The sequence below is a fragment of the Staurois parvus genome, unplaced genomic scaffold (genome assembly GCF_062004578.1).
Source record: "Staurois parvus isolate SC_StPar_1 unplaced genomic scaffold, SC_StPar_1.0 ptg000122l, whole genome shotgun sequence".
Classification (NCBI taxonomy): Eukaryota; Metazoa; Chordata; class Amphibia; order Anura; family Ranidae; genus Staurois; species Staurois parvus.
In genome coordinates, this window is record NW_028317918.1 from 1,370,079 (window position 1) to 1,390,662 (window position 20,584).

Sequence of the window (20,584 nt, forward strand, 5' to 3'; positions counted from 1 at the left end):
AGGTTTTTATATAAGGAAGTGAGTTTTACCCCTAAATATTTTAATTCTCTCTCTTTCCACACAAAGGGAAACTCCCTTTGTATCCCCTCTTTTTCGTTATTTGGAAGATTTATATTTAATATCTCTGTTTTAGTGGGGTTGATTTTTAGATTTGACAACTCCCCATATTTCTTCAATGTCCTCATTAAATTAGGGAGCATTATCCTAGGATTTCCAACATAAAACAATAAATCATCCGCAAATGCAGCCACCTTATGTTCTGTATTTCCTATGCATATTCCCTTTTTATATCTGAGTTCTTCCTTATTGTTGACAACAGTGGTTCCAAGGACAAAACATACAACAATGGGGACAATGGGCAACCCTGTCTTGTGCCATTTGTCATCCCAAAAGACTCTGACATCCCCCCATTTACCATAACCACTGCAGAGGGTCCATTGTACAACTTTCCTATCCATGCTCCCATTCTGGCTCCCACTCCCAAGACTTCCAATGTATTCATCATAAACCCCCAATTAATTCTATCGAATGCCTTCTCCGCATTGACTGAAAGCACCACCACCGGAGTCTTCCCCTTGCTACTTTTCTGGATAAGCAGCAATGATCTCAACCCATTATCTCTGCCCTCTCTCCGTTGAACAAATCCCACCTGATCTCCATGTATCCACTCAGGCATTAAATCTTTCAACCTATTTGCTAAAATCTTTGCATATAACTTTGTATCTGTGTTTATTAACGATATTGGACTATAGCTTGAGCACTGGGAGGCTTCTTTTCCTTCCTTGTGAATAAGGACCACCTGAGCCTGCAGGGATTCCCGTCTCATTTCCGTCTTTCCTCCAAGGCATTAAAATAGGACTTCAATTTAGGTATTAACAATTCACTGCATTTTTTATAGTATCTAACAGTGTATCCATCTGGCCCTGGACTTTTACCCGTCATGAAGCTTTTTAATGCTAACTTTATTTCTTCATATGTAATTTCAGAATCTAGGGAATTCAGAAGTTCTTCATTTATTTTTGGTAAACCTGCGTTTTTTAAGTATAACCTTTTTTTTTTTTTTTCAATAATTGCTGTTCCATCCTTATTTATAGAATCATATGACGCAATATTATATAGTTTACTATAATAATCCTTAAACACCTTCGCAATATCTTTAGTCGAATGAACCAGTTCTCCATTGGGGTTTTTTATTTTATCTATATAATTCCTATTCTTCTTTTTCCTCAACGCTCTCCTCTTCCATCATATTCTCTAATTCTGCTCTTTTTTTCTTACTTTCTGCATTATCTCTTTTGTTATATTATTTTTATGCAACTATTCGAACTCAGCTAATTCCCTTAGGAGCCCACTAATTTTCTCCCTCCTTTCTCCTTTCTTGCCCCAGTTGGGATAAGGATTCCTCTCTTGTATACACCTTATGGACCTCCCACACTGTAGCCACCGACACATCTCCGGTTCCATTTTCTTAAAAATATCTCCTAATCTCCTCTCCAATCTTCCGCTCCGTTTCCTGATCCAGAAGAAGTGCCTCATTCAACCTCCATACTGAACCTCCTAGCGGCCTCCTTCCCCATCCTATTTTCACTACAACAGGAGCGTGGTCCGAGAAGGACATTACCTCTATTGTTTCTTTAACCAGAGAGTCAATTAATCGGTGATCTATCAATACGTAATCCAACCTAGAATACGTCTCATGAGCCCTTGAGAAGAAGGAATAATCTCTCTCTTTCATGTGCATGATTCTCCAACTGTCCACTAATTGATATTCTCTTATCACTTTCCTCAATCTCAGGGACTTACTCCCCTCCCTTTGTACAGAAGAAGTTGTATCCATTTGTGGATCCATACATACATTAAAATGTCCAGCTACTATCAAATATCCCTTTCTGAAATCCATCAATCTTTTTAAAACTCCTTTCAAGAATATCTCCGGCTTCTTATTTGGGCAGTAGATGTTAGCAACTGTGCATTTAATGTCTTGTAGTTTACCTTTTAAGACTAAGAACCTCCCATCAGGATCAGTCTTTCTATCCTCCAACCCAAACCTAATTTTTTTTGCAAATCCTTTGCTCTCTTGATTGGGGAATCAGCATAATACCATGATGGATAGTATCTGGAATTCAACCTAACGTTTGACTCTAATTCAAAATGCGTTTCCTGCAAGAAAACCACTGAAGCTGTTCTATGCTGCAATTCCTTAAATAATTTAAACCTTTTCCCTGGACAATTCAACCCGTTTACATTGTAAGTTATAAACCGTATATCTTCCATCTTCCTCTTTCCTTTTCCTTTCTCTCTACCTTCTCCTCTCCTCTTCCCTCTCTGCCCCTATTACTCCTTTCTTCCTGCAGGATGTCAATCTTAATACCCTTCCCCCTCCCACTCATCACCTTTCCCTTTTTTAGGCTTGTAATTTGCCTATAAATCTTTTGAGGGTCTAAACCCACCATAGATTTACCACCTTGGGGTTGAACTCTACCTATGAATGGCATCCCCTACTTCCCACCACCCCAGATACCCCAGGTCTATCTAATAGATTCAATATGGTTCCAACAAGTCTTAAGACCCAAAAGGAGCTACCTCATAAGGAAAAGAGGAGAGCGAAAAAAAAACCCATCTCCATCCCCCCTTTCCTCCCTCCCCTATCTCCTTCTTCTAACTGCCAATCTTCCTTTCCTCTAGCTTCACAATCTCCTTCATCCTCCCAACCAGGAATCTCTATAATTTGTAAATCAAGTCTGTCACAGAAGTCTTAAGTCCTCAGGGAATCTCAAATAAGCTGTAACTCCATTCTTCCATCCGAATAAACACTCCGGGATACCCCATCTATAGTGCACGTTCTGTTTTTTCATCTGCTCTAACAGGGGTTTCAAAGATCTTCTCCATAATGTCCCTTAATCTTTCTCCATATCTCTTCTTTATCTCCCAGTTTTTGGAATTGGACATTTATATCTCTCGGTTTCTCTTTTCTACTTCCTTGTTGAATCTTTCCTATTCTAAAAACACCTTCCAGGTTAACCAGTTCTGTTTCTGGTCTGTCCATTATGGAATTTAAAATTTTACAGACAAGGCCTCGTGTTTCTTCTCCCTTTGCAAGCTCTGGAACTCCTCTTACCCTAAGATTTTTTTTCTCCTATCCCTATTTTCTTGTACCTCTCATCTTGTAAAGCAATTTTTTTGCTCTTTCCTAATACCTATTGTCCTTTTTTCTAAATCGGAGATATATTGGGCATGATTTTTAACTCTTTCCTCCGTCTCCTCCACCCTCAATAACATCTGCCCCAAGCTACTCCATATAATTGTCAGTTCTTGCTTTCTTTTTTCCAAATTTTTAAACATGTCTGCCATCTTACTTATTCGGTATTTGCAGTTCGCTTTCCGGTTCTCTCCTCTCCAAATTTTCTGTTACCTGTTGACTTTTATATTTAGTTCCCGAGAGAGTCTAGGGCTAGCTTCCAAGCTCATTTCCAGTTCACTTTTTTCGCCAATACCTTGAGATCTTTCTGGAGTCACATTTCCTTGGGAAGTATATTTTTTTATTGTACCAGTTTGAGACCTCTTTAGCCCACTACTTTTTAAATTTTTATTCTTCATCTCTTCTGTGTGTCTTATTTTCTTAAATACAGGAACCACAGTGAATTAAAGAATGCAAGCCAGGGACCCAGATTTTAATCCACACTTATTGTCACTTTTTCACTATATTCTCCTTCTAGGGCTGCTAATTCCTCCTTATCTCATTCAATCCCCCCCAGGGAATCCCCCCTTAACATATCTTCTTTTCCCTTTAAACAGTCACTGTTTAAACAACATCGGCCAGCCCAAGCTGCTCACACTCACCCTCTGCTTGCTTTTCTTCTGTTGAGACCGCTACAGGCCACCAACGGAAAGCTTCAATCTTCCGTTGCTCTCTTCGGGGGGATTCCTCTGGGTCTTTTCTTTTTCGAGTCCCACTCCTCTGTGTATAAACTTTGTTCACCAGGGGAGCAGGCTGTCCATGAAAAATTTCACTTGTGTGCTGAGGGGGGAGCAAACCGGCGTCTTCCCTCTCACTTCGGACGCCGGATGGCTTTTCCCCTACCCAGTACTCCTCCGCGGCTGCCCACGTGGTCACGCCGCGTCTTCTCATTCTCCCAGCAGCCCTGCACGTCAGGCCGGACTGCCTCCAGCGAGCCCAGATGTCATGGCCCGCTTTCTCCCCACCGCTCTCGGGACCGCCGACTCCGCTCCAGACCCCACCACTCTCAGGTATGTCCCCGGTTCACAACTCTGCAGGCATCTAGGGCGGTGTAGAGGTCTCAAAGAGCACCCGCTCCGTGCTCTCCTACGCCGCCATGGCTAGGCTCCACCCCAGCATTGTCCGACTTGTGTCTGTATTGTATAGACAAGGATTTTGCAGGTATATCAAAAATCCCACTTTCACTAAACATTTCTGTATTGTACACTGCTCAAAAAAATTAAAGGAACACTTTTTAATCAGAGTATAGCACCAAGTCAGTTAAACTCCTGAGATATTGATCTGGTCAGTTAAGTAGCATAGGGGATTGTTAATTTCATTAACCCCAAAGCAGCTGAAACTGATTAACAGGTGCACCAGATGGGCAACAATGAGATGACCCCCAAAACAGGAATGGTTTTACAGGTGGAGGCCACTAACATTTTTTTCCCTACTCATCTTTTTCTGACTTTTTCACACTAGTTTTGCATTTGGCTAGGGTCAGTGTAGTATCCTTTAGTAGCATGAGGCAATACCTGGACACTACAGAGGTTGCACAGGCAGTCCAACTCCTCCAGGATGACACATCAATACGTGCTATTGACAGAAGGTTTGCTGTGTCTCCCAGTACAGTCTCAAGAGAATGAAGGAGATTCCAGGAGACAGGCAATTACTCTAGGAGAGCTGGAGAGGGCCGTAGAAGGTCCTTAACCCATCAGCAGGACCAGTATCTGCTCCTTTGTGCAAGGAGTAACAGGATGAACACTGCCAGAGCCCTACAAAGTGAGCTCCAGCAGGCCACTGGTGGCAATGTCTCTGACTAAACAATCAGAAACCGACTTCATGAGGGTGGCCTGAGGGCCCGTCGTTCTCTAGTGGACCCTGTGCTCACTGCCCGGCACCATAGAGCTTTATTGGCATTTTGCCATTGAACACCAGAATTGGCAGGTCCACCACTGGCGCCCTGTGCTTTTCACAGGTGAGAGCAGGTTCACCCTGAGCACATGTGACAGACATGCAAGGGTCTGGATAAGTAGTGGAGAACGTTATGCTGCATGCAACATCGTTCAGCATGACCGTTTCGGTGGTGGGTCAGTGGTGGTCTGAAGCGGCATATCCATGGAGGGATGCACAAACCTCTACAGGCTAGACAATGGCACCCTGACTGCCATTAAGTATCGGGATGAAATCCTTGGACCCACTGTCAAACCCCACGCTGGTGCAGTGGGTCCTGTGTTCCTTCTGGTTTTTTTGAGCAGTGTATTAATCTGAGTTTAAAATAGAAACTGTTTCATTGACCTTTTCTAGCCTGTTGTCATTCAGGGGTGTGAACTTTTTTTTTTTTAACAAAAACTACTCCCTGTACGTCTTGATGGTATAGGCACTCTGTGTGTATCCTTATTGCCATTGTTAGTCAAATTTTTTTGCGTGCCTATCAGTGTTGTGATTCTATATATCGTCCCACCATGTAGGTGGACCCCTTTTTTTGCCATCATGTATTATGCTATTATTTGCCTGTTTCTCAATAAAAATATTGAAATATAAAAACAAACTACTTGTCGAAGGCACTAAATCAGGATCCCAGTCTACTTGTTCCTCTTGACAATATACATGAAATGTCTGGGGCTTTTAAAAGCGAAAGGGACTTTATGGCGAATTAAAGTGTTACTAAACCCAGAACCCTGCATTCACTCTCTCTGGCTGTACACAGTACACGGAAGTGCAATTTTTTCAGTAAATATAAACTGCTAAATAACTTTTCTCATCAGCAGTTAGAGCAGTCTTGTGACTTCTATCAATGTTAAGCAGAGCACTGGATAAAGCTTAGGAGGATGCAGAACCCCTGACCTCTATCTGGACAGTGCTGATTGGCCATGTGCTGATCACATGCACTCTTCCGAGAAAAAAAAACCTAGCAATACACACCAAATTGAGCATGTGCAGAGTGTCTCCACAGGTAATGTCTTATCGGGAGATGGGGCCACTGGAAGAAGGGGAGGATCAGAGAAGTCAGGATCAAACAGCCTTTTTACACAATGCATAGGATTAACTCCTTAAGTTCCACAGTGAGTATAACCATCATGCTTTACTGCATATACAGACTGATTTTATTGTTGTGGGTTTAGTAACACTTTAAACCTTTAATGTTTTTAACATTGCTCTGTTTATATCCTACTCACCTCCCTGCCTGTCTCCAACACCACACCTGGGGACTAGCAGGGAGGGGAGAGACCTTGCAGTGTAATGAGAACCTATTGGATGCTTGTCAGGAAAGGGGAGTGTCCTGCTCTTTTAACGCTCAGCAGAAGTGCATCGGCTGACCAAGTAAATGAGGCACCTGCCCCAATGAGGAAAAAAAACTTTATTCCTTCAGGTTACCCTCGCACATGGAAGCACTTGGGTGCACAGTACTAGTTCCTGCGATTTACTGCGTGGCAATCTTGGCATATCATATTGCATGAAGCTTGTTTCCCAAAAAGGAGCAGGAGATTCTTTTGGGCGAGAAGCTTCACACAATGTGATTGGCTGCGATTGTCGTGCAATTTATTTTGCGGCAATTCACATCTCGTGAAGCTTGTCACACACAAAAAGAGCAGCATCTTCTTTTGTGTGTCTTGCTTCACTCGGTGCGATTTGTCACGCAACAATCACCGTAAAACCATACCACGTTATAAGTGCCTTTGAAAATATTGGCACTTGAGCCTGCATTTTACAATAGCTGGCAGCATTGCAGCTGTTCTGCCATGATTCCAAAAAGCTCAGGTGTGAGTGGAACTCGCAGATTCGCATGGTAGGCTAGATATTATGTGTTCCTGTTGAGGTTGTTCATGCAGATGCAATCCACATGCATTGCGTTTTGAGTGCCATTACAAAAAAAAGGGTTCTGTGCGAGTTCGTAGTGGTGTGTTCCAGACTTGCAAGTGAAAGGGTAGAGTGGGATGCGGAGATGAGTGTTCACATAGGATTGCTATTGACAGGAGTTTTTGCATTGAAGTCAATGAAGGGTACTTTTGCATTGAAGTCAGTGGAGGGTGTATTTGCTTTGAAGTCAATGGGAAGCGTTTTTGCATTAAAGTCAATGGAACACTATTGACATCAATGCAAAATCGCCTCCCATTGACTTCAGTGCAAAAAAAAAGTATCCCTTGTCGTAGACGGGTAGCTTGATACAAGTTACCTGTGCTTGTTGTCTTTATTCAGTAGCAACAGCATGCTTTTTGTATCACCTGTCATGATGGGGCTAAAAAATTTAAATTTTGCCCTTTTTTTATAGTACAAAAACAGCAGATAATCACTGCTATAAGGGGTTAATCTATACCGTGAAACAGTAAAAGTAATATATAAACGGATATATACGAGGTGGTGTCAAAAATGTTTTGAAACATGCCAACAGATGGCTGCACACATTGTCACAGGAAGCACTGACCTTCACAAGCCAGTGTGCCAAAAGATACCATCCTGTGTACAGAACAAAGAGGAAATGTGAAATTCTGCATGAAACTGAGCAAATTGCTGAACAGCTACCTTTCAGCTGGATCTTCATCTTTGAAGGTCTTCTTGATCTCTCGTCTTCTTCCAGTGATGTTCTTATGCTCTTGAAATGTGCGTGCCACTCAAACGACTCATTGCAGCATCGCCGTAAACTTGCTGAATCATGTCAAATGTCTCTGGCAGATTTGCACAGTTTCACGCAGAATTTCACGTTTGCTTTGTTCTAACTTGCTGTCCATGTTGAAATAGCAGACAAGGTAAGGCACGTGGTCAGAATAGCACCAGTTGCACAGCTCCCGATGTACACAGGATGATGTCTTTTTGGCTAACTGACTTACAGTGCCTTGAAAAAGTATTCATACCCCTTGGAAATTTTCCACATTGTCATGTTACAACCAAAAACGTAATTGTATTTTATTGGGATTGTATGCGATAGACCAACACAAAGTGGCATTTATTATTATTCTTCAGGATTTATATAGCGCCAACAGTTTGCTCAGCGCTTTACAATATAACAGGAGGCAATACAGTTCAATACAAGAGGGTTAGGAGGGCCCTGCTCCTTGGAACTTACAATCTAAGATCGAGGGGCTAGTGGTACAAAAGGTAGTAACTGTGGGGGATGGACTGATAGGAGGAATAGAAGATTCCATTATTAGCTGAGGGAAGGATAGGCTTCCCTGAAGAGAGAGGTTTTCAGAGATTGCCTAAAAGTGAACAGAGTAGGCGTTAGTCTGATAAATTGGGGTAGAGAGTTCCAGAGGATGGGGGAAGCTCTGGAGAAGTCCTGGAGACGAGCATGGGAGGGGGGGACACGGGAGCTAGAGAGCAGGAGGTCGTGCGAGGAGCGGAGAAGATGGTTTGGGTGATATTTGGAGACAAGATCGGTGATGTAATTTGGGGCAGAGTTATAAATGGCTTTATGTGTTATTGTTAATGTTTTTAATTTTATCCGTTGGGCAACGGGAAGCCAGTGGAGGGATTGGCAGAGAGGGGTGGCAGATACGGAACAGTTAGTAAGGTGGATGAGTCTGGCAGCAGCATTCATGATAGACTGAAGAGGGGATAGCCTGCGATGAGGTAGACCAATGAGAAGGGGGTGACAATAGTCAAGGCGAGATATAACAAGGGAGTGAATAAGTTGCTTAGTAGTTTCAGAGGTTAAAAACGGCCGTATCTGCGGAGGTGAAGTCTACATGATTTGGACAGCGATTGGATTTGGGGCTGAAAGGACAGATGGGAGTCTAGGATTACACCTAGTACCCTGGCATGAGGGGAGGGACTGATGGTTGTATTATTGGTCTTGACGGAGAAGTCAGGGGAGGGGGCACGGGCTGGAGGGAATACGAGGAGCTCAGTTTTGGAAAGATTGAGTTTGAGGAAGTGGAGTGACATCCATGCCGATATGTCACTTAGTAGGTTAGTAATGCGAGCAGAGACTGAAGGGGTGAGGTGAGGAGTAGAAAGATAGATAGATTTGTGTGTCATCAGCATAGAGATCATACTTAAAGCCATGGGAGTTTATCAAGTGACCAAGGGAGGAGGTGTAGATGGAGAAGAAAAGGGGTCCAAGGACAGAATCTTGAGGGACCCCTACAGAAAGAGGGAGTGGAGAGGAGGAGCCAGAGTTATAGGTAACTCTGAAGGAACGCTGCGATAGGTAGGAGGAAAACCAGCAGAGCAGAGTCTCGCAGGCCAAGAGAGTGGAGTTTCTTGAGGAGGAGGGGATGGTCAACAGTATCAAAAGCCGTGGAGAGGTCAAGTAGTAGGAGTGTGGAGTAGTGGCCATTGGTTTTAGCAGTTGGTAGATCATTAATGAGTTTTAGTAGGCCAGTTTCAGTGGAGTGGAATGGGCGAAAGCCAGACTGTAAAGGGTCAAGAAGGTTGTTGTCAGTGAATTGTGAATTCGAAAGAAACTGAAAATTGGTTTTCAAATTTTTTTTACAAATTTCTGAAAAGTGTGGCGTGCATTTATATTCAGCCCCTTTTACTCTGATACCCCCAACTAAAATCTAGTGGAACCAATTGCCTTCAATAGTCACCTAATTAGTAAGTAGAGTCCACCTGTGTGTGATTTAATCTCCGTATAAATACAGCTGTATACAGGTACTACTTTTCAGAGCTTTTACTCTTTGCGTGACCAGCAAAGACAAAGTGGGACTATACCATAATCAGATCTATCTGAAATATAACACTGCTGCCTGTTGGGGAAATAGAGACTGCATCCTTGTCTCCCACATGTGTGGTTGATGGGTACCATCTGGTTAACCCTACATAGGGTGGGTTGGTCATTGCGAACAAAGATTTCTTCTGCCTATAGCTACCTGCTTCTGCCTTCATTATTGTTACAGAGCTAAGTTGTTTTATCTTTATAAAAATGTTGCGGGTTACAAACATATCCTTAACCCCTTCATGCCTAAGGGTAAAACCAATCTAAATGCCTAAGCACAATTTTGCAACGTTGACATGTGTTATTAAAACCGTACATATCATCACAACTACTTTGTACATCCAGGTGAATTATACCTTGTTTTTTCCAGGGAAAATTGGGCTCTCATTTGGTGGTAAATGGTAATGAATATCTCCTGATTATTTTTATTTATTTTTTTTTTTGTTATCAAAGGAAAACTGGGCCAAAATAGTAAAAAAACAATCCTTTTTTTTTAATTAGCTGTGTGTTTTCTGTTACTATCATAACCTACCACCAAAGAACAACGTGAAATAAATTCTCCAGCTCTTGACAATCGCAGCGATACCATATATTTGTATGTTATTTGTTTTTTTGTACCCGTAGTACAGCCCAGAAACAATTGTGCACATTGTTTTTTGTTGTTTTTTTTTTCCCTAAAACACACTGACGCCAATTTTTTTTTTTTTTTTTTTTTTTTTAAATCCTGACCTTTGACTCTGACCTTGACCCAAACACCCTAGCACTGAACTAGATCAAACCTTGATCTAGGTACTTTTTCTTTATTTTTTCTTTTATTTTATAATATTTTATCTTTATTTTATTTTTTTTACAAACTTTTTTTCCCTCTATGCCAGGAGTTAGAGAGATACAATGTATCTCTCTCCTCCATTCATAGAGAGAGGTAAAAAAAACAAGGGGGCCGGGCTGTACAGTGACTGATCACTGTAATAGCCAATCGGAAGCTATGACAGCGATCATGTGACCTGGAATCGGGAGTCCCTGGTCCCGATCGTTAGAACGGACCCGGTGCTCTCTGTGACACCGTGGTCTTTGTGCTGGGAGCATGCCGTGTAGAGCACTCCCAGCACAAAGACAGGTACGCAAATATGCGCCCCCAAGGAAAAAAGAGCAGTTCTGTGAGGCCCCATATTTGTGTTATGCCGGCGTCAAGGGGTTAAGGATGTGTGGGGACTATTAGTGCCTTTCTGATCATGCTAGTTGTCTGGCTAATACACTGATCAAATCACTGTCTCTGACCTGAAACAAGTATGCATATTTGTTAAGGTAAAGCCACATCTGACATCTTTTATGTGCAGGTTTGTTCAGACAGGGAATAAAAAGCATTGAAACAGGAAGGAAAACATGATAGCCAGGAGACTAGCAGTTGTAGAATGAGAAGTAGCAATGGTGCTTCCATGTCTGTCAGAAGTCTCCTTTAACCAGAAGCTGCAGAATTGCTTTTTAGTGGACTTTTGTATTTTGTATATTTGAGGTTGTTTAATTAATACAGTTTTGACTTGGTCACTGGTTATGCTTGCTTTTGTAGGCAACTTTCCTGAACCTTCTTTATCCAAAGTAGTTCTGCCTCCACCCACTTCATCTCTATCTCCTAAAAAGATCCCTAGAGAATTCATTGTTAAGTATAGAAGAGGAGAAATCAATCCAGTTTCTGCTCTACATCAGTTTGCACAAATGCAGAGAATGGAACTTGTGCTGAAAGAGACTGTAACTACAGGTAAGTGAACAGATTTTCAACTTGTAGCATGCAAGACTTTTTTGAGATAAAGTAGATTCACTGCTAAAAATGTTTAATCTTTTTCTCAATTCTGGCTACAGTTCCCAGTCAGTAGAGAAAACATTTGTAAGGCTTTATTGAAATCACCAGCAGTTGAGTAGAAGCTTTTGGGTGGAATACCTGACACCAGGGGCAGACGTACCATTTGAGCACTCAGGCACTGCCCTAGGGCCCGGGGTCAGTAGGGGGCCCCATTAAATGCCCCTGGTACCTTCTCTTTTTTTTTTTTTTTTTTTTTATAGGCTTTTTTGGGTGTGATTTCAGTGTGGGCAAGGACACAGGGGCCCCATGATCCCCTATTGCCCGGGGGCCCCATGAGTTGTCAGGCCACCCCTGCCTGACACTGCATTTAAAACAGCAATATTGCTATAGTCATGATTTTAAAAGAAGGCATTGCTGCCTGTAAAACAAATCTGTAAATATTGAGGTGCTGCAGAACTCCACAGATGCTCAGAAATCTTTTTATTAAAGTCTGTTCTGTAACCAGCACTTCTGGGAGTGTTGAACTCCTGGCTGCCACTGGCTTCTCTTGCTGACCTCCACTCATTACACACTAAGGTAGTGACGTGGAAGGAGAGTGGCACTGCCGAAAGTGATTTTCAGGTCGAACGTTTCTTAGCATTGGAGATGTGTTTTGGTGACAAAAGCAGTAAATATTTACAAATTATTTATAAAATTCAGGCATGGCTTAAATTAAAATCTATAGCAACAGGAGTGCTTTAACCATTAGCCGCCCGGCCAATGGCCGTTTGGCGGCTTCAAAAGTGTCTCTGCACTCCAGGTGCACGCCATTTGGCATGCTCCCGCACATGCGCAGTTTGCGCTAATGCAGAGCGGCGCAGCAGTGCGATCTGTCACCGGCCGTGCACCTCGGACACGGCCGATGACAGATCCGAGTACCGGCTCCCGTTGCTGGTACCATGTGACCTGCTGTGACCAATCACAGCAGGTCACATGACAGTTGTATACAATGGATGGCTTCATTCATGATGCCATCCATTGTATACTAGTGCCTAGCTGTGAATGGTCACAGCTAATCACATGCACATGTCATGTGATTAGCTGTGACCAAATCACAGCTAAGCACAAAAAAAAAAAGAAAAGCTGAATGAATCAATTTCATTCAGGTAAATGCTTGCTTATAGCAAAGTAATTCTTTGCTATAAGCAAATTGTGTAAAAAAAAAAAAAAAATACTGATCACTTCCCCAAAGTAGTACAATGTTACTATGGTAACATTGTACTACTTTGGTCATAGTAAAATATGAAAAAAAAAAAATGTAATAAAAAATTAAATATAATAAAAAAAATAACAAAAAATTAAAAAAAAAATATATATATATTTTTTTTTTCATACTGTCACCAGTCAGTGTCCCTGTTCACCGCCATGCCAGTTATATGACGACGCTGTACTGCACTGGTGACAGTATGTAAAAAAAAAAAATAGTGAAAATAATTTTTTTAATTTTTTAATTTTCCGAAAAATTATGACAAAAAAATACAACTTCAAAAAACTCGCCATGCCTCTTATGAAGTACCTCGGACTGTCTACTCTGCAAAAAGGGGTCATTTGGGGATATCTGTACTATTCTGACATTCTTGGACCTCAAGAAATTAGATTGGCTGTCAGTACTTCAGGATTGATCAATATTCAGATCTATACCATAGTTTGTGAACTCTATAACTTTCCTACAAACTAAAAAATACATCCTAATTTGGGTTATTTTCACCAAAGACATGTAGCAGAATACATCTCGGCCTAAACTTATGAAGAACAATTATTTATTTGTAAACTTTTATAACAGAAACAAAGAAAAATGTGTTGTTTTTTTTTTCAAAATTTTTGGTCTTTTTTTGTTAATTTAGCAAAAAAATAAAAACCCCGCTCTAGTTGTGTGAAGAAAATGATAAAATTTTAGTTTGGGTACAGTGTTGTATGACCGTGCAATTGTCATTCAAAGTGTGAGAGCGCTGAAACCTGAAAAATGGCCTGGGCAGGAAGGTGTAAAATTGCACGGTATTGAAACGGTTAACATGGCTACTCACTAGGTGAATTTTATAGTACATTGTAACATTCACACACAGGCTTGTTGTGTACTGCTGCATGTCCAAGTTCTCCTATTTTATAGATATGATCAAGAGTAATTCCTTTGATTTTGTAGTGAACCAGTTGGTCCTCTATTGCTTTGACATACAGTTGATGAACGCTTTTTTTTTTTTTTTTATAGCATGTATTGATGTTGATGGGCAAATTCAGCTTGTTTTCAAGTACTTTGTGCATGCATTTGAGATCAGTCAGAGATGCTTCTGAGAGCATTCAGAGTTCACTGACAGATTAATTTGTCCTACAGTTTACCTACTTCTGTCTTGGATTTGTCTCAGCGCAGTTAAAGCTCCACAAATGAGCACAGCAGCTTGACTGAAATACACAGTAGGTTCCTACTCTGAGAAAACAGGTGATTTGATAGTGTTCTTTTTAACCATAGACCATTAACCCCTTCGTGCCTAAGGGTAAAACAAATCTAAATGCCTAAGCGCAATTTTGCAACTTTGACAGGTGTTAAAATCGTGCGTATCCTCACAACTACTATGTGCATCCAGGTGGATTATACTTTTTTTTTCCGGACAAATTGGGCTTACATTTGGTGGTAAATGGTAATGGATATCTACTGATAATATTTTTTTTTTTTTTTATCAAAGGAAAACTGGAACAAATTCGTAAAAGAAAATCATTTTTATTTAAATTTAGCTGCTTGCTACTACCTGCCACCAAAGAACTCAAAATAAAATCTCCTGCTTCTGGTGATTTGCAGCAATACCACATATGTGTACATTGGATTTTGTAGCCCTAGTATGGCCCAGAAACAATAGTGCACATTTTGTTCTTTTTTTTTTTTTTTTTTTTTTTTATCGTGCCTAAAATGCACTGATACGAATGTAAAAATTAAAAAGAAATCCTGAACTTCACTCAAACACTAAGCCTGGCACTGACCTAGATCAAACTTTGATCTAGGCATATCAGAGAGGGAAAACACGGGGGCGGCCTTCACAGTGACTGACCACTGTGATAGTCAATCGGAAGCTATCACAGCGATCAGGTGACCCGAAATCGGGAGTTCCGGGTCCCGATCGTTACCGTGAGACCCCGGTCTCTGTGCTGGGAGTGCACTGTGTGGTACACTCCTAGCACAAAGACAGGTACACAAATATGTGGCCCCACGGAAAAAAAGCCCAGTCTAGTCCAGTCCAGTGGGGCCGCATATTTGCGTATGGTCGGCATGAAGGGGTTAACATTGTGCCCTAAATGACTGTATTGTACTCAACCAGAAATGCAGGACATGGAATGCACATAATTGTTACTTTTTCTGAAAGAATGGTTTCCACATAATAATCCATGAACTTCTTTTCATTTTCTAACATCACCTACAGTAGCAAGCAGGAGAAGGGACTGATGATTAATTGATGAGTGTATACACTCAGCAAGTAATTATAGGGTAAGTGGCAAAGGTGTGCAGATTTAAAGCAAATCTGTGCTTTGCCCGTGCAGGTCAAAGCTATAAGTTTGCTTTTATTCCCTCAGCTCCATCAGCACATATTTGTCTTCATGTTGCATATATTTGCCTTCTCTTTGCTTCCCTGCTGATGCATGTGACTGCTGGGTGTGAAGGAAGCACCTCCATGAGAGTTCTAGACCTTATGATAGTCTCCTTCAAGGCCGTACCATTTGCCCAGTTCCGTTTGAGGCCTCTCCAACAAATAATTTGGTCAAATTTGAACAAGCATGCTCCTTGCACTGTCCTGTCAATTAGGAAATCCTCTTAGCCTTTACAGGGCTAATATGTGTCTTCTCTTTAGTGCAAATTCTACCTCGTGTTCTCAACAAGATAGAGGAGAGATGAATACAGTGATTATAATTGCATGAAACTGGCCAAGAAACAGCTGATATACTCAGCTTTCTAGGAGACAATTCCTGGCCTCCTCACAACAGATCTGCCATTTCATTCTGTAGCTTTAATGGCATGGTTGTTGAATCCCAGGTCCGCCTCCCGCCCACCATATATAGTAATATGACGGACGCAAGGTGGTTCCCTTGTTCTGGGAGGACGTCATATGACTCCCTCCCATTCTAACCTTGCATGCGCAGCGATCGGCGGTGTGCTGTGTCCGTCGGACACAGCGGATCACCGATCCACAGAAAGATGTCGGCTCGGTCATGTGTTCAGCTGTGTCCCAATCACAGCTGATCACATGTAAACAGGGAAATGCCAGTTATTGGCATTTCTCTCCCCCCGAGCTGTCACGCTGACAGCTCGTGAGGAGAGGAGAGCCAGTAATCGGCATTCCTCGGAAGGGACATGCACACAGATCATCAGTACTGATGATCAGTGTGCCCTGATGATCTGTGTAGCCCCAGCAGCGCCACCTGTCAGTGTCCATCAGTGCTCATCCATGCCACCTATCAGTGCCCATCAATGCCACATATCAGTGCCCATCTGAGCTGCCTTTCAGTGTCACCAGTCAGTGCCACCTATCAGTGCCGCCTATCGGTGCCCGTCAGTGCTGCCTAACAGTGCCAGTCAGTGCAACCTATCAGTGCCATATATGAGTGATGCCTGTCAATGCCCATCAGTGCCACCTATCAGTGTCCATCAGTGCAGCCTATCAGTGCCCATCACTGCAGCCTCATTAGCGCACATCAGTGAAGGAGAAAAATCACTTATTTACAAAATTTTATAGCAAAAACTAAGAAAAAAACTTTTTAAAAAAAAAGATTTTCAGTGGTTTTTGGTTTAAGAAAAAATAAAAAACCTAGAGGTGATTAAATACCACCAAAATAAAGCTCTGTCACACAAAAAAAATTATAAAAATGTCATATGGGTACAGTGTTGCATGACCGCGCAATTGTCATTCAAAGTGCAACAGCGCTGAAAGCTGGAAATTGGCCTGGGCAGGAAAGGGGTATAAGTGCCCTGTAGGAAAGTGGTTAAAGAAAAAGGGATTGTATGCCTTTTGCTAGCCTGCTTAAAGCAGGAAAGGCCACTTCAAAAAATGATCTATCATCATACCTGGAAATCTTTCCTTGCCTCGTGTTAACACAGGCATCTTGATCCCAAAGTCTACCCTTGTCTTTGTATTCTGGCCTTCCTATTGTGAGCTCTTGACCAGAAGGTGGCCTAAGACTCACTTGAAAGGTCAGACCTCTGCTTTTTTTTATTCTTTTTTAAAAGCCTCTGGCTTCCCCTTTTCCTTTTAAAACCTTAATTTAAGGTGTGTCTTGCATCAGACCCCCATTACAGCACCCTGTGCTCCCTATGAATCTAGGGATATCCCCTTAGATGGCCCCTCTTACAAACTGGCTTTTTTGGTGGGTATCATGTCTATTAGATGTGTCTCTGAATTACTCATAGGTGCGTTGCCGCTTTAAGACATCATAACAGACCATATGAAAACACAAAATTGGTGTATATAATGTGCAGTAATATAACCGTAGAATACACAATCCGTAATATAAATTAGAATGCATGAAAGTAAAAAACCTTCATCCTTTAGAACCACCTAACGTGTTAATGCCGCATTTAAATGTTTCTCAAAAATAGGTGCGCGGTCACTTTAGGAGTATAATGAAAACCAGAATCTGTGTTTAAAAAAAAAAAAAAAGTGCACTGTCACTTTAAGCTATCACAACAGACAATATGAAAACACAAAATCAATGTACGTAATGTGTAGTAATATATACAAACAATAATATAAAGTCCAAATATAAAGTGCAAAATGCAATCCCAGTATAAATAATCATAAGCTGTAAAGATGATCACAAGGAGACAGGTGCTCTTGTGATCATTTATTTTGGGACTGAATTTTGTACTGAAATTTTTGCTTCCAAGTCTACTAGTCTAAGATCACATCACCAGAACCGACACTAAGGCCTGGTTCACGCCAATGCTCTTTTTAGTGCTTTTTACAGAAATGCACTACAGTCCATTTAACATGGTTTCCTATGGGACACATTCACATCTATGCGTTTTTTAGCTGCTGCATTTTTGGAAAGGGTCAGGGACTTTTTTCAATGCAAAACGGTGTGTTTTTGGTTTAATTGACTTCAATAGAGTCTCTGCAGAAAACACATGTAGTGCAATCTTTATTCAACTAGATATAACAACCTTTATTTCACTAGATATAGTAGATTTCTTTATCATATATCATGGGATACAGAACAGCTTTAGTGATCCTTGTTATCTGGGTTATGCACCACCTACAAATTATTGTCACAGGCAAGAAAAGACAGAAAGTAGCCTCTTAAGCATAACTCTCCCCTGTACGAAGGCTTCAGATTATTTTGCGAGTCCCTGAAGGTGATGGTCACACGTGCAGCTCTTTTCACGGTTTATTAACAGTGGAGCACTCTGGATGTGGATCTTCTGGCTTCTGGTTTAAATTTGATACTGGACAGGTACACATCCAGGACCAGGGACCTCATGCATTTGTGGTAGACCATGGGACTATTTATGCCTGCCTTCTGCTACAGCTACTTCTGTGGATACTTTGCAGAATTCAGGTGGGAGAAATTCTGGTGATTCTGGTTGCCCTGGCTTGGCCCGAGAGAGCATGGTACACTGACAAGGTGAACATGTAAGTGGACAGCCCTTGATCATCTCGACCTCTTGTCTTACGGTCTGATCGTCCATCCTTCTTTACGGTTGTTGGCTGTAACGGCATAGCTATTGAAGCCGGAGTCTTGAAAGATGGGAGTCTGATTCTCTCATTCCTACTCTTCTCAAGGCTAGGAAGGCTACTTTGAGGAAGATTTTCCACAGGACCTGGAAATCTTACATCATTTGGTGTGACGCAAAACAGTCTCAGCTTCACAAGTATGTTGTGTGTCATATTTTCTCCAGATGGGGCTGGATCTGTAGCTCGCTTTTTGTACAATCGGGCCATATTTCTGCCTAGGCAGTCATTTTGTAGAGGCCAATTGCTTCTCAATTTTTGGTGCGTGCTTTTGTACAGGTTGCCACGCGTATTGCTGCTCCGGTCAAACCACCTTTTGACCCCTAGCAGGATCTTAATTTTTGTTCTTTTGGTTTTATAAAATCCTCTGTTTGAGCCTCTCTGAGACCTTCCTTTATTCCTTTTGACGCTGAAGTTTGTGTTTGTGGTAGCTGTTAGTTTGGCTCGTAGCGTTTTTGAACCAACGGCTCTGGACCAGTGGTTCTTTTACCTCAGCTGACCTTTTTGTCTAAGATTGTCTCGGATTTCCATTTCTACCAGGACAATGTCTTGCCTTATTTTTGTCCCAGACCTTCACAACCTTGGATGTGGTCCATACAGTCAGGATTTACCTGAAGTGGACTGCAGAGGTTCAGCACTCGGTTTCTTTCTTTGTGCTTCCTAAGGGCCCAAATAAGGGTCATGTAGATTCTAAGTCCATTTCCTTTTGTATTCGCCATCTGATTTCTTATGGTTTGAAAGGAAAGGATACCCCTTTCTCGTTGTCAGCTCATTCTACCAAGTAGTGGTAGGTGCTTCGTGGGCTTTCCGACATCAAGGTTTTGTAACTCAAATTTGTTTTCGGTCCCAGTCTCTTGTAGGTGGTGCATAACCCTGACAGAAATGATAAGTAAAGCTGTTCTGTGATGTAAAGATATGATGTAAGAAATGGATTTTACAGGTGAGTCAAAATCCAGTTTCCAGGTTTCCAAAATCCATGTTTCCAATGTCCCATTTGTTGCATAGTATAATTTTCTTCACAGATTACCATTTTACATTTTTTCATCTGTATAGCAGTCAACAAAACATCAGCATATACAGCTTTATACTGTATCTAAGTCATACTATCATAAAATGTTGACATAGTGGGGTTGATTTACTAAAACTGGATAGTTGAAAATCTGGTGCAGGTGTGCATGGTAGCCAATCGGCTTTTTACTGGAAGAGGATGAAACAGGAAGGCGCTTCTAAGTGCAGTATATCCAGATGAACTTTAATGATGACAGTTAAATACTACAAACTTGAATTAAAAACAGTCTCAGTGAATTTGTCAAGATGTGGGGGCTCTATCCACCTTGCGAGAACCCGCTGTGCCGGCCAGCAGCTGCAGGGGGAGCTGAGGATAAGATGTCCAGGATGGCAGCCACAAGTTGAGGGGTTGCTGTAACGCACGCCAGAGCGCACACTGTTCAGGAGACCGCAACCGGGAGTGACGTGGATGTGAAATGGTGACGCGTTTCAGAGCATGCGCAGAGCTCCTTCAAGAACTATGCCAAAGACTAGGTGGAGCAGAATAAATAGGTAAAAGGGGTGGGTAGGGGACGGCCTGAGGAGACGGATGTGAACGCCCCCCTGAAGACCAAAAAACGGAAGCCAAACGATGCGGAGTAGGGGAAGGGGGAGAGACTATTAAAAAATGAAGTAGGGACTAAAAATAATTAAAATAAGGATAAAAAAAACGATAAAGAACTGTGCTGAGGAGGAGGAATGTTTGGGTGTGGGGGGGGGGGGAACAAAAATTGATAAAGGAGAGAAAAAAGTGGAAGGTGTGTGTGTGGGGGATCCACAAGCAGGGTGTCGCAGAGCAGTGGTGAGAATTCCCCAGTGGGCTAAATAATCAGCAATGAGCAAAATGGATGCAAGTATAAAATACATGAGGCTTACATGGCATGTTGAATAAGGTTGGTAAATGATATTCGATATACAAACTAAACTAGGAATATTAATAAGTACATCCGTGATAAATGACTAGATAAATGAACAGGTGAATAGTTAGATGGTTATTTGCACCATTATTGAAAATTCTTGTGCACAACAATTAAGTATAATCTTACAAAAGATGTATCTGAAGAAAAACGAGAATATAAATTGGCAAATACTACATACAAATATACAGATGGCAG

At 41.7% G+C, this 20,584-nt stretch overlaps 1 protein-coding gene across 1 annotated transcript in view; it reads left to right on the top strand.

The window, feature by feature from the left end:
* ADAD1 (adenosine deaminase domain containing 1) overlaps positions 1–20,584 on the top strand; it is a 160,285-nt gene that overhangs the window by 14,896 nt on the left and 124,805 nt on the right. The window contains exon 2 of the mRNA XM_089672173.1: positions 11,446–11,634. Within this exon, the coding sequence (XP_089528299.1) occupies positions 11,446–11,634 (189 nt within the window). The remainder of the gene's footprint in view (positions 1–11,445; positions 11,635–20,584) is intronic.